General features: G+C 40.5%; 1 protein-coding gene across 3 annotated transcripts in view; it reads right to left on the bottom strand.

Moving 5' to 3' along the window:
• Window positions 1-18,475, bottom strand: part of CALCOCO2 (calcium binding and coiled-coil domain 2) — a 113,398-nt gene that overhangs the window by 52,519 nt on the left and 42,404 nt on the right. For all 3 annotated transcript variants that reach the window (XM_089674362.1, XM_089674363.1, XM_089674364.1), the window contains 4 exons: window positions 15,356-15,435; window positions 14,663-14,729; window positions 11,211-11,290; window positions 4,716-4,800 (listed from right to left, as the gene is read on the bottom strand). In XM_089674362.1, the coding sequence (XP_089530488.1) occupies window positions 4,716-4,800; window positions 11,211-11,290; window positions 14,663-14,729; window positions 15,356-15,435 (312 nt within the window). The remainder of the gene's footprint in view (window positions 1-4,715; window positions 4,801-11,210; window positions 11,291-14,662; window positions 14,730-15,355; window positions 15,436-18,475) is intronic.

Below are 18,475 nucleotides of genomic sequence, written 5' to 3'. Positions count from 1 at the left end.
ACAAACAATACAAATTAAGCTCTTATTTCATTTTTACGCCATTAAATTTTTTCCTAATTCAATACATTTTTATTGAACATATGCAACATGTGTACATTGTATCATTTTGTAGTTTACAACAAAAAATCAGAGTAATAGTCTTGCAATAAGGCATAACATACACATTTCAAGACCAATGTGTAAGAATATGAATCACAAACCATGCATTACTGTATAACACTGTTACAAAACTCTTTGACTGATGTACATGAGTCTAAGGGACCATTCACACCAGATACTGTAGGACTGCGCTGAGCGGTTATTGCAGCACAGTCCCACTGCATGACAAGGCAAAATTCTGTGACCGATTCACCCCACTGCGTTGCGGAGGTGTTCGGGCATGGTGCAATGAAAAAGAGTAGCGAGTGCACTACTTTTTTTCAGCACACTGCAGCGCGAGGTACCGCACAGTGGCCAATTGAACTTAATGAAATGTCTCTGTGACATTTCAATAAAGTTTGTTTAAAATAAAAAAGAACAGTGTGTTAAAGAGCGGTGATTCCCATCGGACCACACTCTGCACTTAAATCGGTGGCTGGTGTGAAAGGACCCTAAACATAACTGCATATAATACATTCAACCACAAAATAATGTCTTAAAGGAAAAATTTTTTTTATTTTGGATAGAGTGGAGATGGATTAGAAAACCTTTAGATTTTTATTGCTGTCTGTGCCCATTTTTACCATTATCATTGAAAGTGGAAGCAAAAGAAAACCATACATTTTGGGTTTTCCCCAGAAAAGTAATCAAAGGGAAATTTTCCTGTGGGGACACTAGTTCTGGTGATTTGGGGGTCCCTAAGGACCTCCCTAATTTGTAGGGATTTTCCCTCACTTCCTGTTTTGGTTATGGGACAAGAAGTGAAGGTAAATCTACCCATCAGGACACAGATAGCAAAAAATAAATTGACAGGGGTCATAAACCTCCCTTAGGGCCAGTTCACACTACATGTGTTTCAGTTGCTTTTTGTTCTGCATTTAAAAGGCACAGAAAGTAGGTTATATGGTTGTCAATGTCATAGTTTACATCAGTGCTTGCAGTTCCAGTGCGTTCTGATTACAGATTGCACTTTACTGATTACAGGTTGCACTTTTCCTGCACAGAACTGTACTGGAATGCGGTAAAACAAATCAAAAATGCACCGGAAAGCACTGGAATGCACCAAAATGCACATGTCCCATCCACCACACTGCCTACCTCACCGACCTCATCCACAGATATTGTCCAAATCGTCTGCTCCGCTCCTCCCAAGACATCTTGCTCTCTAGCTCCCTTGTCACCTCCTCCCATGCTCAACTCCAGGACTTCGCCAGAGCGTCCCCCATCCTCTGGAACTCCCTACCCCAGTATGTCCGGTCAGCCCCCACCCTGTCTGCCTTTAAGCGATCTTTGAAAACTCACTTATTCAGTGAAGCCTACCCCACCTCTACCTCCACCTAAGAACTGTACTTGAGTCACCTCCATAAGATCATCCCCTGCAGCTATCACCTTTTTTACCACCTACCCCTTCCTTTAGATTGTAAGCTACACGAGCAAGGCCCTCCTATTCCTTCTGTACTGAAATGTATTGTAATTGTACTGTCTCCCTTTATATTGTAAAGTGCTGTACAAACTGATGGCGCTATATAAATCCTGTATAGTAATAATAATTTAAATCGAAGAAAAAGAAAGGGGGAAAAAATTAACTGGATTGCATGAAAAACACACCAGAAAACGTAAAAAATGCATAAAAAATGCACCAGAAGGTGCCAAAAACGCATCAGAGTGCATCTGGACTGCATTTCTATGGTGTGAACCAGCCCTTACTCTATCCAAAATGAAAGAAAAAAAGTTTTCCCCATCGTTCTACTTTAAATCGACAACCAAAGCCAGTTTGGTTATATATTAGTAGAAACTGTCTGGTTGGGAATGCTAATACAGAGATGTTTGTTATCATGGGTTACACCAAGATGGCATCCCCATAGATCATACTGCAGAGCAGATGAGATTAGGCAATGTGCTTATTATTAGGGGGTTTTGTTAAAATATTAAAAAGGGGGGGGGGAATAAAGAAGGAAGAGAAAAGAAAGTAGGAGGAAGAAAAGTTAGAGTAAAGAAGGGAAGGGAGGTGTCAGGGAATGAGCTCTGCTTAGCCAAATGTTAGTATGCCAAAGAAGTATGGTATATTGAATCACACGGTTAACCATGATCTATCAAGATCACTGGGATGTTAATATTCTATTCAAGAGGATCATATACATTTGAAAGTACATGTGTAAACTGAAAATATAGTCGTTGCCACAGGTAAACCTCAGAACAATGGTAAAATAAATTCATTTTAATGGAGGTAATGTATAACACTGTGCTGCAGTAGTAATTATATGGAAAAATTGCAATGCAAAAACACACATACAATTCCTTACTCTTCATGCACCCATAATATAAAGATGATCAATATGATTCAAATAAATTGCATCTCAGTCTAAATGAAAAAATACTGTACAACAAAAACATGATACAGATAGTGAAAATGCAAAGGGTGTGAAGGTAAGGAAGATAGGAACTACCCTTAACATTAATAAACAGAAGAAAACAACAGAATTGTATTCCAGTACTCCTTCATTCCTTGTTAGTTCTTCTGTACTGGACGCAGTTAGGCCCACAATTAATTTAAGACTCATGTTCCCTGACTAGTAGGTTCTAGACTGATTTGTAGTTTCTAAATGTAACCCGTTGAAATGTTATTACCACACTGCCAAGAAGGCCACTCTGACAGCAGATGGCAGAGCAGAAGCCAAGTCTGAACCAGAGGGCCCATGGACTGTCCCTATCCATTGGGAAAGACGTATAGCGGCAATCCACCGAATCACATTGAATGGGTGAGAGAGACCCATGCATTCACTAACAAAGTGAACATTGATAGTTCACCACCTCCGTTATCTACCTGCACATAGTTCTGAACATTACATACAGCTGCCCTAGTTTGTGTCCTAGTTATACCAGCGTCATCATTGGAATACATCTGCAGTACAGTTAGTTGACCGCAGGATATACAGTACAGTTACAGATCAAGATATAGCAGTGCCAATTGAATCAACCAGTCCATTTCCCTTTCTGCAGAGCAGGATTCATACTACTGTCTATCCTTTTGCCTTTGTTCATAGACATTTATACCAATCGCTGCAATTTACTACATCAAGCTCAATGGTTAGAGCTCTTAAAGGGAACCTTGTACTAATTCTTTACCATCGATTAGGAAAGTGTTAAATCTTCTCCTTTTCCCTAAACTATCTTTGATGTGACCATCCTGAGGAACTACCATCCACCCCTTGACGCAACTTCACATCAATTGAGCCCCAACAAGCGTGCAGAGGACATTATAGAGCTCTTAAAGGAGACAGTGCCAATTATAACTGAGAATTCTCTGTATTTCACATCTAATCCTTGTTATCCAGCATTGAGCTTATCTGTTATTGAAAGTAATTCCTGCACACTGGGGATCCAACAGTCCCCTCAGATTTGAGGCAGTGGATTATTACTGAAAGCAGGCCTACTAATAGTCACTGTTGCTTCATTGTAAATGTCATTACTTTTGCTCACAATTGCCAAGAGTGACCATACTTGCTGTCTATATCAGTGTTGTTTTGTTATTCTTGACTCAGTTACGTTCACTTCCAATATAAACTTCAGTTTGGTTTATACTACTATGTATGAGAGTCCATTTTACAGGTGCGATTTATCTGGGTCACCAAAGCATGGTGGTGTAACCAGAGGTTGGGCTTTCATCGAGAGGTCTAGATTGACAGGGAACCCAAAAATTACTAAGCAAACCTTAAGGAGGTAGTGCTACATAAATGTCTAAATCTAAGAACAAAAATTATATGTATAGTGGCTAACTAATATTTAGATGTGGTGTCTGCATTTGTTTTCCTTTTTTTTATGTATTTTATTCCTTTATTTTCATTTGCTGCTCTTGCCAGTAACACAATTCATGTCCTCAGGTGACAATGCTCATCAGGAAGTGCATTAGGACTACAGAATTCCCCCCTCCTCTCATCGCCATAACATACAGGGAGGTGTTCTGTAGTTCACAGAGGTGAACTGAGCAAGACTCATAAGCCTACTTCAGAAAAAAACTGCACAGGACAGCTCCGAACCTCTTGCAGGATAAACTGGTAATTTTTTTCATTAAAACACAGCTGTAACAAAACACTTTCAATGTTATAATTAAAGAGTAACTCCATTTTTGTTGAGATAAAAACATTTCCCTCTGGGTGATCTATGTTCATTGCAAGGATTTTAACAAGCTTTGTTACAGATTCCTATCTTTTGCTATTCTGAAGAAATAGCTGTTTGTTTGTCTGTATCCAAGTGAATCTGTATGGGAGTGGTTTTAAAATTATCAATCAGCTGCATCACCTGCAGAGCTCTAATGAGGAAAGTAGCAGGGCCTGCATCCCTTTAGATATGATTTCCCTTTGGGAGTATCTCACCATAAATGACATTTTTCTTGCAGGGGATGCCAAAAATCAACCATGTGCAGACTTCTGGGAAAATCAGTCAGCCAATTGCTCAAGCATTTTCAGGGGGCGTTCTGTACACCATCTGTGTACAGAACGCCTCCTGGTAGTCATATTGCATTGCATTTTATAGAATATTACAGCACAAAAATCTAACCTCAGATATCAGAAACTCACCTGCAGCTGTTTATTTTCAGCCTTAATGTTTTCCAGATCCTTGATCTTTTGATTTAATTCTCTTTCTAAATTCTGCACTTTATTCCTGTATCAGCAAAAAAGATGCACAATGCATGTTAATGCTAACATATAAACATATAGTTTTTAAAATAGAACAAAGGTTTTTTGGATAGCGTAAGGGAGGGCTATAACCCCTGTCCATTTTTTTTTTGCCATCTATGTCCCATTGAAAAGATTTCCCTTCACTTCCTGTTCCATAACCAAAATAAGAAATGAGAGGAAATCCTTCGAAATTGAGGGAATCCCTAGTTGTCACCAAGATCACCTGAACTAGTGTCCACAATGGAAGATTTCATCTCTATTCCTGTTTTGGTGACAACCCAAAATTTGGGATTTTCTTATATTTTCACTCTATAAGATAACATTAAACAGGACAAATAGAGAGGCGGATCTCTCTAACCAGGGCAAAGACAGTGATAAATATCTGACAGGTGTTCTGATCTCACTATATTCTAACCATATATTGATAAAATTATGTACTCCAAGCTACAGTGCTGTGAAAAAGTATTTGCCCCTTTCCTGATTTTTTATTTGTTTGCATATTTGTCACACTTAAATGATTCAGATCATCAAACAAATTTTAAATTTACACAAAGATAACCCGTGTAACTACAAAATAAAGTTTTTAAATGATGATTTCATTTATTAAGGGAAAAAAGCTGCCCAAAGCTGCCTGGCCCTATGTGAAAAAGGAATTCCCCCCCTCCCCCTCCTCCTTGCTAAATCATGAATGAACTGTGATTAACCACATGGTTTGGAAAGCAGAATTAAATTTCACTTTGCACTCCTTGGCCAGATTACTGACAGACCTGTTGAATCAAGAAACCACTTAAATAGAAGCTGTATGACAACACATCATGCCATAATCTAAAGAAATTCAAGAACAGATAAGAAACAAAGTAACTGACATGCATCAGTTTGGAAAGGGTTACAAAGCCATTTCTAAGGCTTTAGGAATCCAGAGAACCACGGTGAGAGCCATTATCCACAACTGGAGTAAACAGTGGTGAACCTTCCCAGGAATAGCCGGCCTACCAAAATTGCTCGAAGATGACTCATCCAAGAGGTCATAAAAGAACCTACAACAACATCTAAAGAACTGCAGGCCTCACTTGCCTCAGTTAAGGTAGTGTACATGATTCAACAATAAGAGAGATACTGGGCAAAAATGGCATCCATGCAAGAGTTCCAAGGCAAAAAGCCACTGCTGACCAAAAAGAACACAAAGGCTTGTCTCACATTTTCTAAAAAAAATCTTGATTATCTCCAAGACTTTTGGGCAAATATTCTGTGGACTGATGAGACAAAAGTTGAACTTTTTGGAACTTTTTCATAAAAAAGCATCATACCAACAGTGAAACATGGTGGTGGTAGTGTGATGGTCTGGGGCTGCTTTGCAGCTTCAGGACCTAGACAATGTGCCGTAATAGATGGAACCATGAATTCCGAGCTCTACCAGAAAATCCTAAAGAAGAATGTCCAGCCATCAGGTTGTGACCTCAAGCTCAAGCACACAGGTCCACCTCTGAATTGCTCAAAAAAAACAACAAATGTAAGCTTTTGGAGTGGCCTAGTCAACTTAAATCTGATTGAGATGCTGTGGCATGACCTTAAACAGGCCATCAGTTTGTAACCTCAAGCTCAAGTACACTTGGGATATGCAGTGGGGGGTTTAGGAGGCAATTACTTTTTCACATAGGGCCAGGCAGGTTTTTTACGTTAATGAATGAAATCATCATTTAAAAACTGTATTTTGCGCTTACTTGGGTTATCTTTGTCTAATATTAAAATTTGTTTGATGACCTGAATCTTTTAAGTGTCACAAATATGCAAAATAAAAACAGAAAATACTTTTTCACACCTAAGAAAGACATTGAAATGATTATACGTTCCTTTTATTCACTCAAATAAGAGGACACAGTGGGGTTGATTAACTAAAGCTGGAGAATGCAAAATCTGGTGCAGCTGTGCATGGTAGCCAATCAGCTTCTAACTTCAGCTTGTTCATTTAAGCTTTCGCAAAACAAATCTGGAAACTGATTGGTTTCTATGAAGAGCTGCACCAGATTTTGTACTCTCCAGCTTTAGTAAACCAACCCCAATGCCTGCTGCTTTAAAGACAAGAGGAAAGAAAAGGTATACAATGCATTTTCCAGGACCCTAAACAATCCCCCTTCATCAGGACTACAAAAGGTACATAAATTGAAAATATATGTAGCAATCATCAATAAAAACTTTAAACAGATGTAGCCCAGTGCTGGTTAACTTACTTGTACTATTGCAACCAGGGCCAGTGCTAGACTATTTTGCGCCCTAGGCAAGACTAGCTACCAAAAAAAATAAACAAAAATTAAAAAAAAACTGTAGAAAATCAACAAAACATGAAACTGCTACATTTCTTTTAATTTGCAAAAATAAGTACCATAAGATGCCACCAACACTAATATTAAAGACAAAATCAGTGTCACGGACGGACTGTATCTGTGGCTGGCAGTGGCAGAGTGACATTTGCAGTGAGTGGAGGATGACGGATCCACACTCTGACAGATCCCAGGCTGCAATTCCCCAGGCAATAGGAGGAGATAAAACACTGTGACAGCAGGCAGCCCAGCCCCCACACACACACATAGATCAGCAGGAACTAGAAGAGCAGGCTTTGGAATTGTGATGATGTCATAACTCACTGACACGTTGCATATGTGATGGATGGTCGGCCAGGTCACACTCACACAGACATGAGACATCAGAGTCAGATATCACCATCCTCCACAGACACAGCTCTTCCTCCTCTGATGAATGGGAAGAGAAGAACTGGAACGCCACAGTGATCAGCAGCCACCAGCTGGCTTGCAGTAAGGGACTGAGTCTGAGAGGAACACTGGAAGGAGCAGCAGCTCAGCTACTACACTGGCCCCAGACACCCAGCATCTGCCTCTGTCCTTTCTTCCTCCCCTCTGCTGCCCCTCCTCTCAGCTGCAGGTTCATTCATGACGTGGCGGCATCCCACACAGAGAGAGCCGGCCTGTGTTGTGCTCCCAGGTACCCCTAGGTGGCAGTGCGTCCTAGGCAGCCACCTAGTTTCCCTAGTGGAAGCACTGGCCCTGATTGCAAGAACTATGCTAAGTTAGCGCTCCCTCTAGTGTTCAGCTGTGATAGCGAAATATTGTTCAGACGCTGAGAAAGGGAAGGACCCTACAGATGAGCTGAGGATTGTGGGATATGTAGTTCAGAAAGCTGGATTTGCAGAGGGACCAATACAGTTGTGAATTACAAGTTCCAGCTGGCTGGCAGAGGAAATGGAATGCTGGGAGAGTATATATAAATCAGACCCCGGGAGAAAGGCTCTCTCTTGGGACTACAGGCAGAAGCTGAGAGAAGAGACCTGGTTGCTGGGAATAGTGGAGTAGGCCACGCAGGCTGGACAGTGTGGAGGATGTTTGGTGGATGAGCTACAGACCTGGAGGCAGATCATCCGTCCCCAGCTTCCTGTTGGCAGAGTGACTAACTGGAGTTGTGCACATCATCACTGACACAGCCACTGCGGAATTCCAGTGTCACAAAGTGCTAGGTCGGGTGCCACACACTGGTTGCAAATTCTGCAGGAGCCTTCCAAGACATCCTGGATCCCTTGAGCTGCGGTGTCATCAGGATTGGTGAGCGGGCTGAAGTCCACACTGTACACTACACACTGAGGGACACTGCATGCAGACACCTTTACCACACATCTGATAGTAAATCAGTCACCTTTTCAGGAGCCATTTACCTACATTATCAGGGATTGCTGGTTGCCATTGCACAGTAACCTCTTTGGGCCCTATTGAGCTAGCTGAAGATTCAGGACGCTCTTTTCAAGACTCCCTTTCACCACTCTTCAAGCCAGAGACTGGCTGTGCCTCACATCAGTGCTCATATTAAAGGGGAACTCTATTTAGAATTTGTTTATAGCATAGTTGATATGTTTAGCTCTCTGAAAGTGTGTTGGTTTTTTCTGCACCTGTGGCATCAGGATTCTATGACAGCAGACTGACACCGAAGAAAAGTCGTTTTCTCCCTTTCATACCTGGGATCAAAGGCTCCCTTTGAGTATATCTGAAATTCTGTTTGACTTATTGTGTTCACTACTGCAGGTACATTTGTGTTTCACTCTGAGATTAGTAATCAGGTGACTACCTTAAGAAGAATGTGCTTTAACTGTCTGCAATTAAAGAACCATTAGTAAATACTCAATTGTTTACTGCACTCTTTGAAATTTTGATTTCTTGCGCATTATGTTTGATTCCAGGGTGTCAGAGGTGTCAGGAGGCGCGCAAGGTCAGGGCAACCTTTGAGGACTGTCATCTTACAGCGGCCGTCATGAGAGTAGTGCTACACATTAACATCAATAAAAACATTAAAAACATTAATTAGGCATGAAAGTCCACTACCAAATGTTTTTGTTGATTTAACTAGGTGTTAGTGTATTTATATTCCCTGTGTTGCTTGTTTGCCTTACCTTGTAATGATGGGCTCAAATGTAGTGGCTGCAGTTGGTAATGTCATGGCTAATTAATGCCACTATTTCTATGTATTCACTGGATTTTGCAATTGTTACATTTGGGATGTTGGCAGGACATAATGGTTAGATATCACTCAGCGCAGTTAACTTTCTGTCAGTATTTCTATGTATTCATTCACCTAGCTTGTCCCTATTCACTTAAGGGACAAGCAATGTCTTGGTCATGCAGTGTCCAATCCATGCCTTGCCATTTCCTATGTGTTGCATCACAAATGTGAGTGTGCCTATGTGATGAAACATACTGTAGCTTTTCCCTTCATTGCTCTTTCTACTTGTGTCTGCATCAGATCTAATTACTATGCAGCTTTCACCTGCAGAACACTAGACTGAGAGACCCAGAGACTGTGGGACATATAGTTTCTTCACAGGAAGTATCAGTTCCTACACTACAGACAGAGGTCATGCATTACCCTATGCAGTGCCATTCCGCATGCCAATGTTTGAACAAAAACATAAACTGCTGACACAGGAATTTGAAGACTTAATCGTCTGTAGGCTGTGCATACAGGGCAACAAATGAGACCATGACACTACATGATCAATTTACATCATATGCAGGTGAAAAACACAAGGTGAAGGTAGAAAGGTTTATAATGCCTTTAGGGATGCACCGATAGCGTTTATTTTTCGAGTATGAGTACTGATACTTTCGATCAAGAACTCACCGATACTGATTACCAATACTTTGCAGTGTGATTTGCATTAATGGATGCAAATTGTCCCCCAAAGAATAGCATGCAATTTGAACAGGAATGCGATTCCTGTCCAAATCGCATGCAGTTTCCCCACTGCTCCTGCGTTAACCTAGGCTTGTCTTAGGAGGAGCGGTGCAGGGTGGTTTCCCGCAACGAAGTGTGGGTGAGTGGGGATGTATACTATGGAGACAGATGCTCCATAATCTCAGTGGTAGGAGAGGAGAGAAAACAGCTGGGATTTGAAATCCCCGCTGCTTTCTTTCCTCTCCTAGCAGGGATGACAGTTCAGGCTAGAGGACTTTTGATTGGTCAGCATCGTCACATGGACTGTGCTGATCAATCAGATTCCATCTAGCTTGAACTGTCATCGCTGCAAGGAGAGGAGAGAAAACTGCTTCACAGCTCTGGGGATTTGAAATCCTCGTGGCTTTCTCTCTTGACCAATTCATTGGGTGGAGATAACGGCTTCTATTTGTATCAGATGGAGATTCATGTCGAGGCCTTACCAAGGGGGCCACAGGCAATGAAAGCACATTTTTAGTACCGTGGAGGAAGGTTAGAACATCTTCTAGGTCAGGGATCTCCAACTTTATAAGCAAAAGGTCAGTTGACTATCTTTCAGGCTTCAGGGGGGCCGGACTTTGGTCAGTGGGAGTAGAAAATGTCCCATCATTTGTTTTAATGGGAGGAATAGTGCCATGTTGTTCGTATGAATGGGATGAATAGTCCCCCATTGATGTTCTCAGGAGGGGGAATTGTGCCTCATCATTGGTGTCAGTTGGTGAAATAGTGCCCCAAGGGCCAGGTAAAGGCAAGCAAATGGCCACATATGGCCCCCGGTATGCAGTTTGAAGACCACTGTTCTAAGGTTTTTCTTGCAGTTTGTGTCCCTATTAAAGAGATTTATCCTCACTTTCTGTCTTTGTGACCAAACAGGAAGTGATGGAACATCTCCGTATTCAGGACACACAGAGAATAACTGTAGAAATAGTGGCTAGAGCTCTCCTCCTAGATAAATGAAGTGGGTGAGTAGCAGGTTTATGGAGCAGAAGTATGGATATTTGTATGGATGGATTATTCAGTAGTTGCATAGTGCCACATAGTCTGTATGCTGATGACGCTTTAAGTAAACAGAATTCAGTATTATGCAATATATGCAAAGAGCTATAATTTACGTATACATACAGTAGCAGCTCTGATTCCAGGTTCTTTCTATGCCATGTCTCATTTTCCTCTTCAAGGTTCTTCACTTTGATTTGCAAATCCTGATTAAATGGACAAATACATTACTTCAGTTTATATGCTGATAACGTGTGGCTTTAAAACAAGCTGTGACTTTGGTATCGGCTTTAAGAACCAGCGCAGGGATTTCCGATAAAAGTGATCAGGTGGATCTAAAACCGCCTGATCACTTTTATGGGGTTCTCAAAGGGTGCACCCCAAGTTGGCGTCACCCACGGCGGTTCCCAAGCTCTCTTGTTCTTTGCCCCAGGGGCACAGCAAACGGCTTCCTCAGTGAAAGCAGGAGGAACTCAGGGAACATCCATTCTCTGATCCCTCCTGCAGTGTATTACATCACCTCCAGGATCACAGCTGTCATTCCTCAGCTAATGGTGACGAGGATGCAGCTATTCAAAAATGATCTGTTTGAATAGCTGCATTGGAGGGCAGGGGAGACATTGGGGGTATAATAGACCCCCAATGCCTCCATAAAGAGTACCTGTCACCAGGCCATGCTATTGCATAAGGAGCTGTTTAGTCACCTATGGAGATATTTGGGTATCATAGTTTTTTCCAATTCCACGGGCATGTGCAATTTTAAGACTTGACATGTTTGGTATCACTTTACTCGATGCAACCCGATCATTTAAACGTTATCAAAAATTTGGGTTTAATATTGTGTTTGTTTGCACTATATTTAATTTCAGTGTATTTGTTCCTTAAAATATGTGTTTAATAAATAACTGCTCAAATATTGTGCAACATAAAAAATTGCAACTACCACCACTTTATTCTCCAGTTTTTCTGCTTTAAGAAAATATATACTTTTTGGGGATCTACAGAAAATTCTAGGGAAAAAAATGCAGATTTTAATGTGTGCAAAATAAAATGCCAGGTATATAAGTAGTTAAAGTAGTTCTATCACAAGAAAAGTATAAAAGTATGAGGGTGGCCCCTGGATAGATGGAAAAACAAATCCTTTAGCCAGTTAAACAGCTTCCATACAGTATATGTATTTCATCTTTGTATTTAGCAGTTTTACCTGGACTTTAGCTTTATCAAAGGATAAACTTCGAAGGAGCAGGGTAGAAACTTTTTCTCCGACAAATGAATTAGAATTTTGTTTGGGAAAGTAAAAGTATATTTACTTTAAACTCGACTGTTAAAAGAAAATTGTTTTGAAATACTTTTGAATGACATTCATCGTGTCATCAATTGAGCCTTACACGCCTGCTTAAGGGCTGGTTCACACCAAATGCAGTTCAGCGCATTTTTTAATCTGCATCAAAAACGCACGCATAGTGTTTTCCATGTATTCTAATGGCCACAGTACATACCAAGGCAGTGCATTTCAATGCAGCCAACATATGTAGAATATGCTGCATTTTTTCTGTATGGAACACGGCAAAACACATGGAAAACGCACCAGAACACACATATCCTGAATTGAGATGCCCTTGCTTTCACTGGGGTTGCCTCCCAAAGCTATTTGCTGGGAACCCACATTAGGGTTCTCACATGTAATCAGTGTCAGGCCCATTTGCAGGTGTGAATGCAGCCTAAAGCTGGCCATACATTATACAATTATCTTCCAATTTTCTGCCCAATTTCTTTAGATTCATCTTCAACTGTGTAGTGCAAGGGCCTGCCTAATTGGATACAACTGAAAGTGTTGTTCAGGTTTGTCCTCCTATTATATGGTTTTTGGTAAATCTAAACCAAAAATCTCCAGATAATTTTATAATGTATGGCCAGCCTAAGCTCTGGTTCCAAATGCGATTTCAAAGTGATGCGACTTGATCCCATTTAAAAGGAGACTTCAAAGTAGCACTGATATAGACACAGGTGCGATTTCAGTGCCATTTAGTCTATATGAGTTAAATATATGAGTATATATATATATATATATTTTCTTTATAAATATATACAGGCATACCTCGGTTTACGATATTGGTACTGTGATTCAGCGCTATAATTACAATAAGTGCAATAGCCTATTATTGATACATATAATAACGTCAGAGTAATAATAGATAACACTAAATCATACAATACATATGGTATAAGTTCCGATAGGATCTGATTCAGTGAACCACAAGTGCTAATTAGTGCACAAACAGAAAAAGAGGTTCAATGGAACCTAAACAGGTGATGTTGGTTTGATTCCCATCAAGGGATATGATTAAACCACGGTGCTTCCCTATATAGGGATAAATATTCCCATATAAGTGACATGTGTATTATTCATAATGAAACAGATCAATTAATGTCCATAAATATTGTTATAGGATCAACCATGCATTTGCAAACGTGCTCACGCATTTGGTGATAAAGTGAGGTGAAAATCCAAACCAGCAGGCATATGCGCTCACCTTCCCACTGCGACCACCAAGGGCCACACCGCCTTTTGGATCACCCTGGATCCTGCTTTTAATCACTGGGTTGGTCAGGCTCCACACTCCTTGATGGTATCTCCTTCACTCCCCTTTATTATATGTATCAATAATAGGCTATTGCACTTATTGTAATTATAGCGCTGCATCACAGTACCAATATTGTTTTGTATGCACCTTGAGGGGATGTGTTAGATGTTAGCTGCTCTTATTTAGTTTGCATAACAGCGCAGGTGGATCCCTTTACACTTTTTTATACCTCGGTTGACGAACACCTCTGTTAACATAATTTTCTGTTTACGTATGAAAATCCATTGAAAATAATGTTTTTTAATCATGTCCCTGTACAGTACTATGCCTTTATAAAGAGTTTTGAACTTTGTTTTACTTTTTTCTGACCTCCGGAACGGGTTAATTGGTTTTCAATACATTTACAATTTTTTTTAATCATGTCCCTGTACAGTATTAATTCCTTTAAAGTGCACTTTACAAAGAGTTTTGAACAGATAAGACTTTTTTTTTACTTTTTTCTGACCTACGGAATGGATTAATTGGTTTTCAATGCATTTCCGAATTAATTTTTAATCATGTCCCTGTACAGTATTTATGCCTTTAAAGTGCACTTTATAAAGAGTTTTGAACAGATAAAAGACTTTTTTTTTACTTTTTTCTGATCTCCAAAACGGATTAATTGGTTTTCAATCCATTCCTATAGGAAATCGTGTTTCGGTTTCACGAACTTTTTGCAATACGAAAAGTTTCGCAGAACTAACTAAATTCGTAAACCGAGGTATGCGTGTATGAGTCAAATCACACTGAAGTGGTTAAAAAGTAATGCAGGAACTATTTTTCAAATCGTGATACTTGAAATCGCACCTATTAAGACAGTGCTATTGAAGTACATTAGATTACAGTACAGATTAGAGTACATTGTAAATCGCATGTCGCACCTGAAGTCGCAGCAGTGTGAACCAGGGCTAAGGGATAGTTAAGAGACAAAATGTCAAAATGTTGGAAACTCACCTGCAACTGTTTATTTTCAGCCTCAAATTTTTGCTTTAATTCTTTCTCGAAATCCCGCAATTTATACCTGTACCAGGAAAAAAAAATAAAAGCATGATGCATGTTTGTATAGTATAGTTAAACTGGCCATACACACTTCAATATCACACAATTCCACATCCACCCAACAAAACGTAGACGAAGGAATCTCCCCCACCAGCTATTGGGGTTGATTTACTAAAGGCAAATAGACTGTGCACTCTGCAAATGCAGTTGCTCAAGAGATTAGTATTAGCTATTTTGCTTGCACATGATTGGGTGATGGAAGTCAGCAGAGCTTCCTCTCATTTACTAAGCTCTGGAGCAACTGCACTTGAAAAGCAAACAATCCATTTGCCTTTAGTAAATCAACCCCATTGTGTTCTGACAGCCGGCAACCATGACAATTAAAGACATTTCTCCTCGCTTCCTATCTCGGTGACCAAACAGTAAGTGTTGGAAAATGTCTTCAATCAGGATACAGACAGTAAAATAATAGATGCCTTCCTCATAAATAAATACAGTTGGTACGTTGCCAAGACTGTTTTATGCATTCTCTATTGAGCATAAGACTCTCAATATTTATCTGTATGAGATACAAAATAAATACATAATGCCACATATAATCCATTAGTATCCAATATATACAAAGAGCCATCATTTAGGCATACATACACTTCCATGTCTAATTCAAGTTGTTTTCTCGTCAGCATCTCTTTTTCCCCTTCAGCGCTCTTCACTTGGCATAGTAAATCCTGATTAAATGGACAAATACATTACTTTAGTTTTATACAGGGCTTTTTTTTCTCAAACAATTGTTGCTGGAACTCCCCCCTTCTGAGTCAATTTTTGTCACTGCCCCTTACCCACCTCCGATCACCATCACTTGGTTCCACCCCCCACCCACCTCTTAGTACCTCTCCTTTTAGAGAATACAGAGCCAAGTATCATTTTGTGGTGCTAAATAATTTACATGGGATTTGTTCATGAAAACAAGAAAAGCAGAAAAATAGATCCCCCGCAGCCAGCAACAATAGATTCCTCCAGCAACAATGGACCCCAAAAACAAAATACCACCTCTGCAACAATAGACCCCCAGCAGTTACAACAGATCTTTCAACAACCAGCATCAATATACTTGCCAGCAACAATGAACAATAGACCCCTCCCTCAACAGCAGATCTCTTCCAGCAACAACTTACCCCCAGCAACAATAGATCCACCACCAGCAATAACACACCTCCCCAGCAACAACAGACCACCAAACAAAAATAGATCCCCTTCAGTGACATTAGACCCCCAGCAGCCAGCAACAATAGATTCCTCCAGCAACAATGGACCCCAAAAACAAAATATAACATGCAACAATAGACCCCCAGCAGTTACAACAGATCTCTCAACAACCAGCATCAATATACTTGCCAGCAACAATGAACAATAGACCCCTCCCTCAACAGCAGATCTCTTCCAGCAAAAACTTACCCCCAGCAACAATAGATCCACCACCAGCAATAACAGGCCTCCCCAGCAACAACAGACCACCACACAAAAATAGATCCCCTTCAGTGACAATAGATCCACCAGCAGCCAACAACAATAGATTCCTCCAGCAACAATGGACTCCAAAAACAAAATACCACCCCTGCAACAATATACCCCCAGCAGTTACAATAGATCTCCCAGCAACCAGCATCAATAAACTCGCCAGCAACAATAGACCCCTCTTTCAACAGTAGATCCCTTCCAGCAACAAGTGGCCTCCATCAACAATAGATCCATCCCCCACCAGCAATAACAGACCTCCCCAGCAACAATAGACCCTCCACAAATTAGATCTCCTTCAGTGACAATAGATTCCCAAGCAGCCAGCAACTATAGATCCTCCAGCACACCTCAGCACCCCTTGCCTTTACATACATTCAGTGCTGGAGGTGCCAGAACTGGTAATACACCTCCTGTATTAGAGTGAAGGAGATGAAGAAGGAGCACAGGGGGAACATTTGAACAGCAACACTGTCAATCTGGGAAGAGGAAAGTGTTAGATGTACCAGCAGATTTAAAGCCAAACACCTGGCAAATGTTTTTTTTCCGATGCATGTGCCCACACTGCATGGGTTAACTGCTCGTTTTGTCTAAGGGTGAACACAAAGCCTATACTCACCCGATCCTCCAGAAAACAGCGCTCCCCCACGCCCAGTGGTGGACTGTTCCTGCCATCTTCACATCCATCGCTGGTTTATGGGTGTGATGACATGCACAGTCCACTGCACAAGATCACTAGACAGCGGGGGGGGGGCAGCTGGTCAGGAGCGGTAAGGACTAGTCATGCACTGGGAGGATCAGCAGATTAGCCCTGTTGTGGGCTGGCAACAAGAAACATTTTTGTGGACTGTGGTGTCAACCATCCCAGTGTCTTTTACACTTATACCCCCTTCCTGCCCAGGCCAATTTTCAGCTTTCAGCGCTGTCACACTTTGAATGACAATTGCGCGGTCATGCAACACTGTACCCATATGAAATTTTTATCATTTTTTTCACACACAGCATTCTTTTGGTTGTATGTAATCACCTCTGAGTTTTTTATTTTTTACTAAATAAAACAAAAAACACCTGAAACTTTTGAAAAAAAAAACCGCACTTTTCTTCGTTTCTGTTATAAAATTTTGCAAATAAATAACATTTCTTTATAAATTTAGGTCAAAATGTATTCTGCTACATTTTGTTGGTGAAAATAATCATAATAATTGAATTTGTATTTTTTTTTCAAATGTTTCTATTTTTTTTATTTTTTATTATATTTTTTCTGTTTTTACTATTTTATTTTTCAGCACACTGTGACCAAAGCAATACAATGTTACCATAATAACATTCAACTACTCTGGGCAAGTGATCAGGATTTATTTATATTTTTTAACACTAAGATTGCTAATACCAATGTATTTAATTGATATTTGCAATAATTGTTACTGAATGAAACTGATTCAGTCAGTCTTTTGTTGTGATTAGCTGTGATTGGGCAAAGCTGATCACATGATACAGATGGGCTGTGATTGGCCCTGTCTGTATCATGTGACTGCCTTGACCAGTCACAGCTAACAACATAATTGTATACAATGGATGGCATGACAGGAAGCAATCCATTGTATACAATTGACATGTGATCTGCTGTGATTAGTCACAGCGGTCACATGATACCTGCAACAGGCTGATGTAGTGATATGTCATCGGCTGTGTCCCGTGGACACAGCCGGTGACAGATCAAGCCCCTGCGCGACCCCGCAGCCGCGTGAGCGGCTCGTTTTGATAGGACTTCATATGATGCCCAGTCACAATGGCGAGTGTCCCGTCTGGCTGTCAATCTGCTATAGGCTGGGCAGGAAGGTGTTAACAAAAGCCGATTGCTAGATCAAATTCTGTTGAGTGAGAATGGCCATAGATGGATCAAAATTTCAGTCCATATTTGGCCAGCTTAATGCACCACCACACTTTGTTTTATGGTGCAGTTACACACTGAGGCTGATGGAAGCTTAAAAGGAAGTTACCAAATGGACCATGCAGCCTATATAATATAAAAAATACTATATAAGCCACATGGTCCATTTGGTAACTTCCTTTTAGGCTTCTATCAGCCTAAGAGTGTAAGTGTACATGTATTTGAGTTACTTGGACCATACCGCTATATTTTTCAGGTGAGAAGGCGGGAGATTGATGGTTGGTATTTCTATATTTATTTTTTACCACCCACTTTGGCATTGCTCAGTGTGGTCCTAGGCATGCCCTGCGTTGCAAAAAATG

Source organism: Staurois parvus, unplaced genomic scaffold (assembly GCF_062004578.1).
Source record: "Staurois parvus isolate SC_StPar_1 unplaced genomic scaffold, SC_StPar_1.0 ptg000151l, whole genome shotgun sequence".
Classification (NCBI taxonomy): Eukaryota; Metazoa; Chordata; class Amphibia; order Anura; family Ranidae; genus Staurois; species Staurois parvus.
The sequence above is the reverse complement of the archived record's forward strand: the minus strand, read 5'-3'. Positions and strand labels throughout refer to the sequence as shown.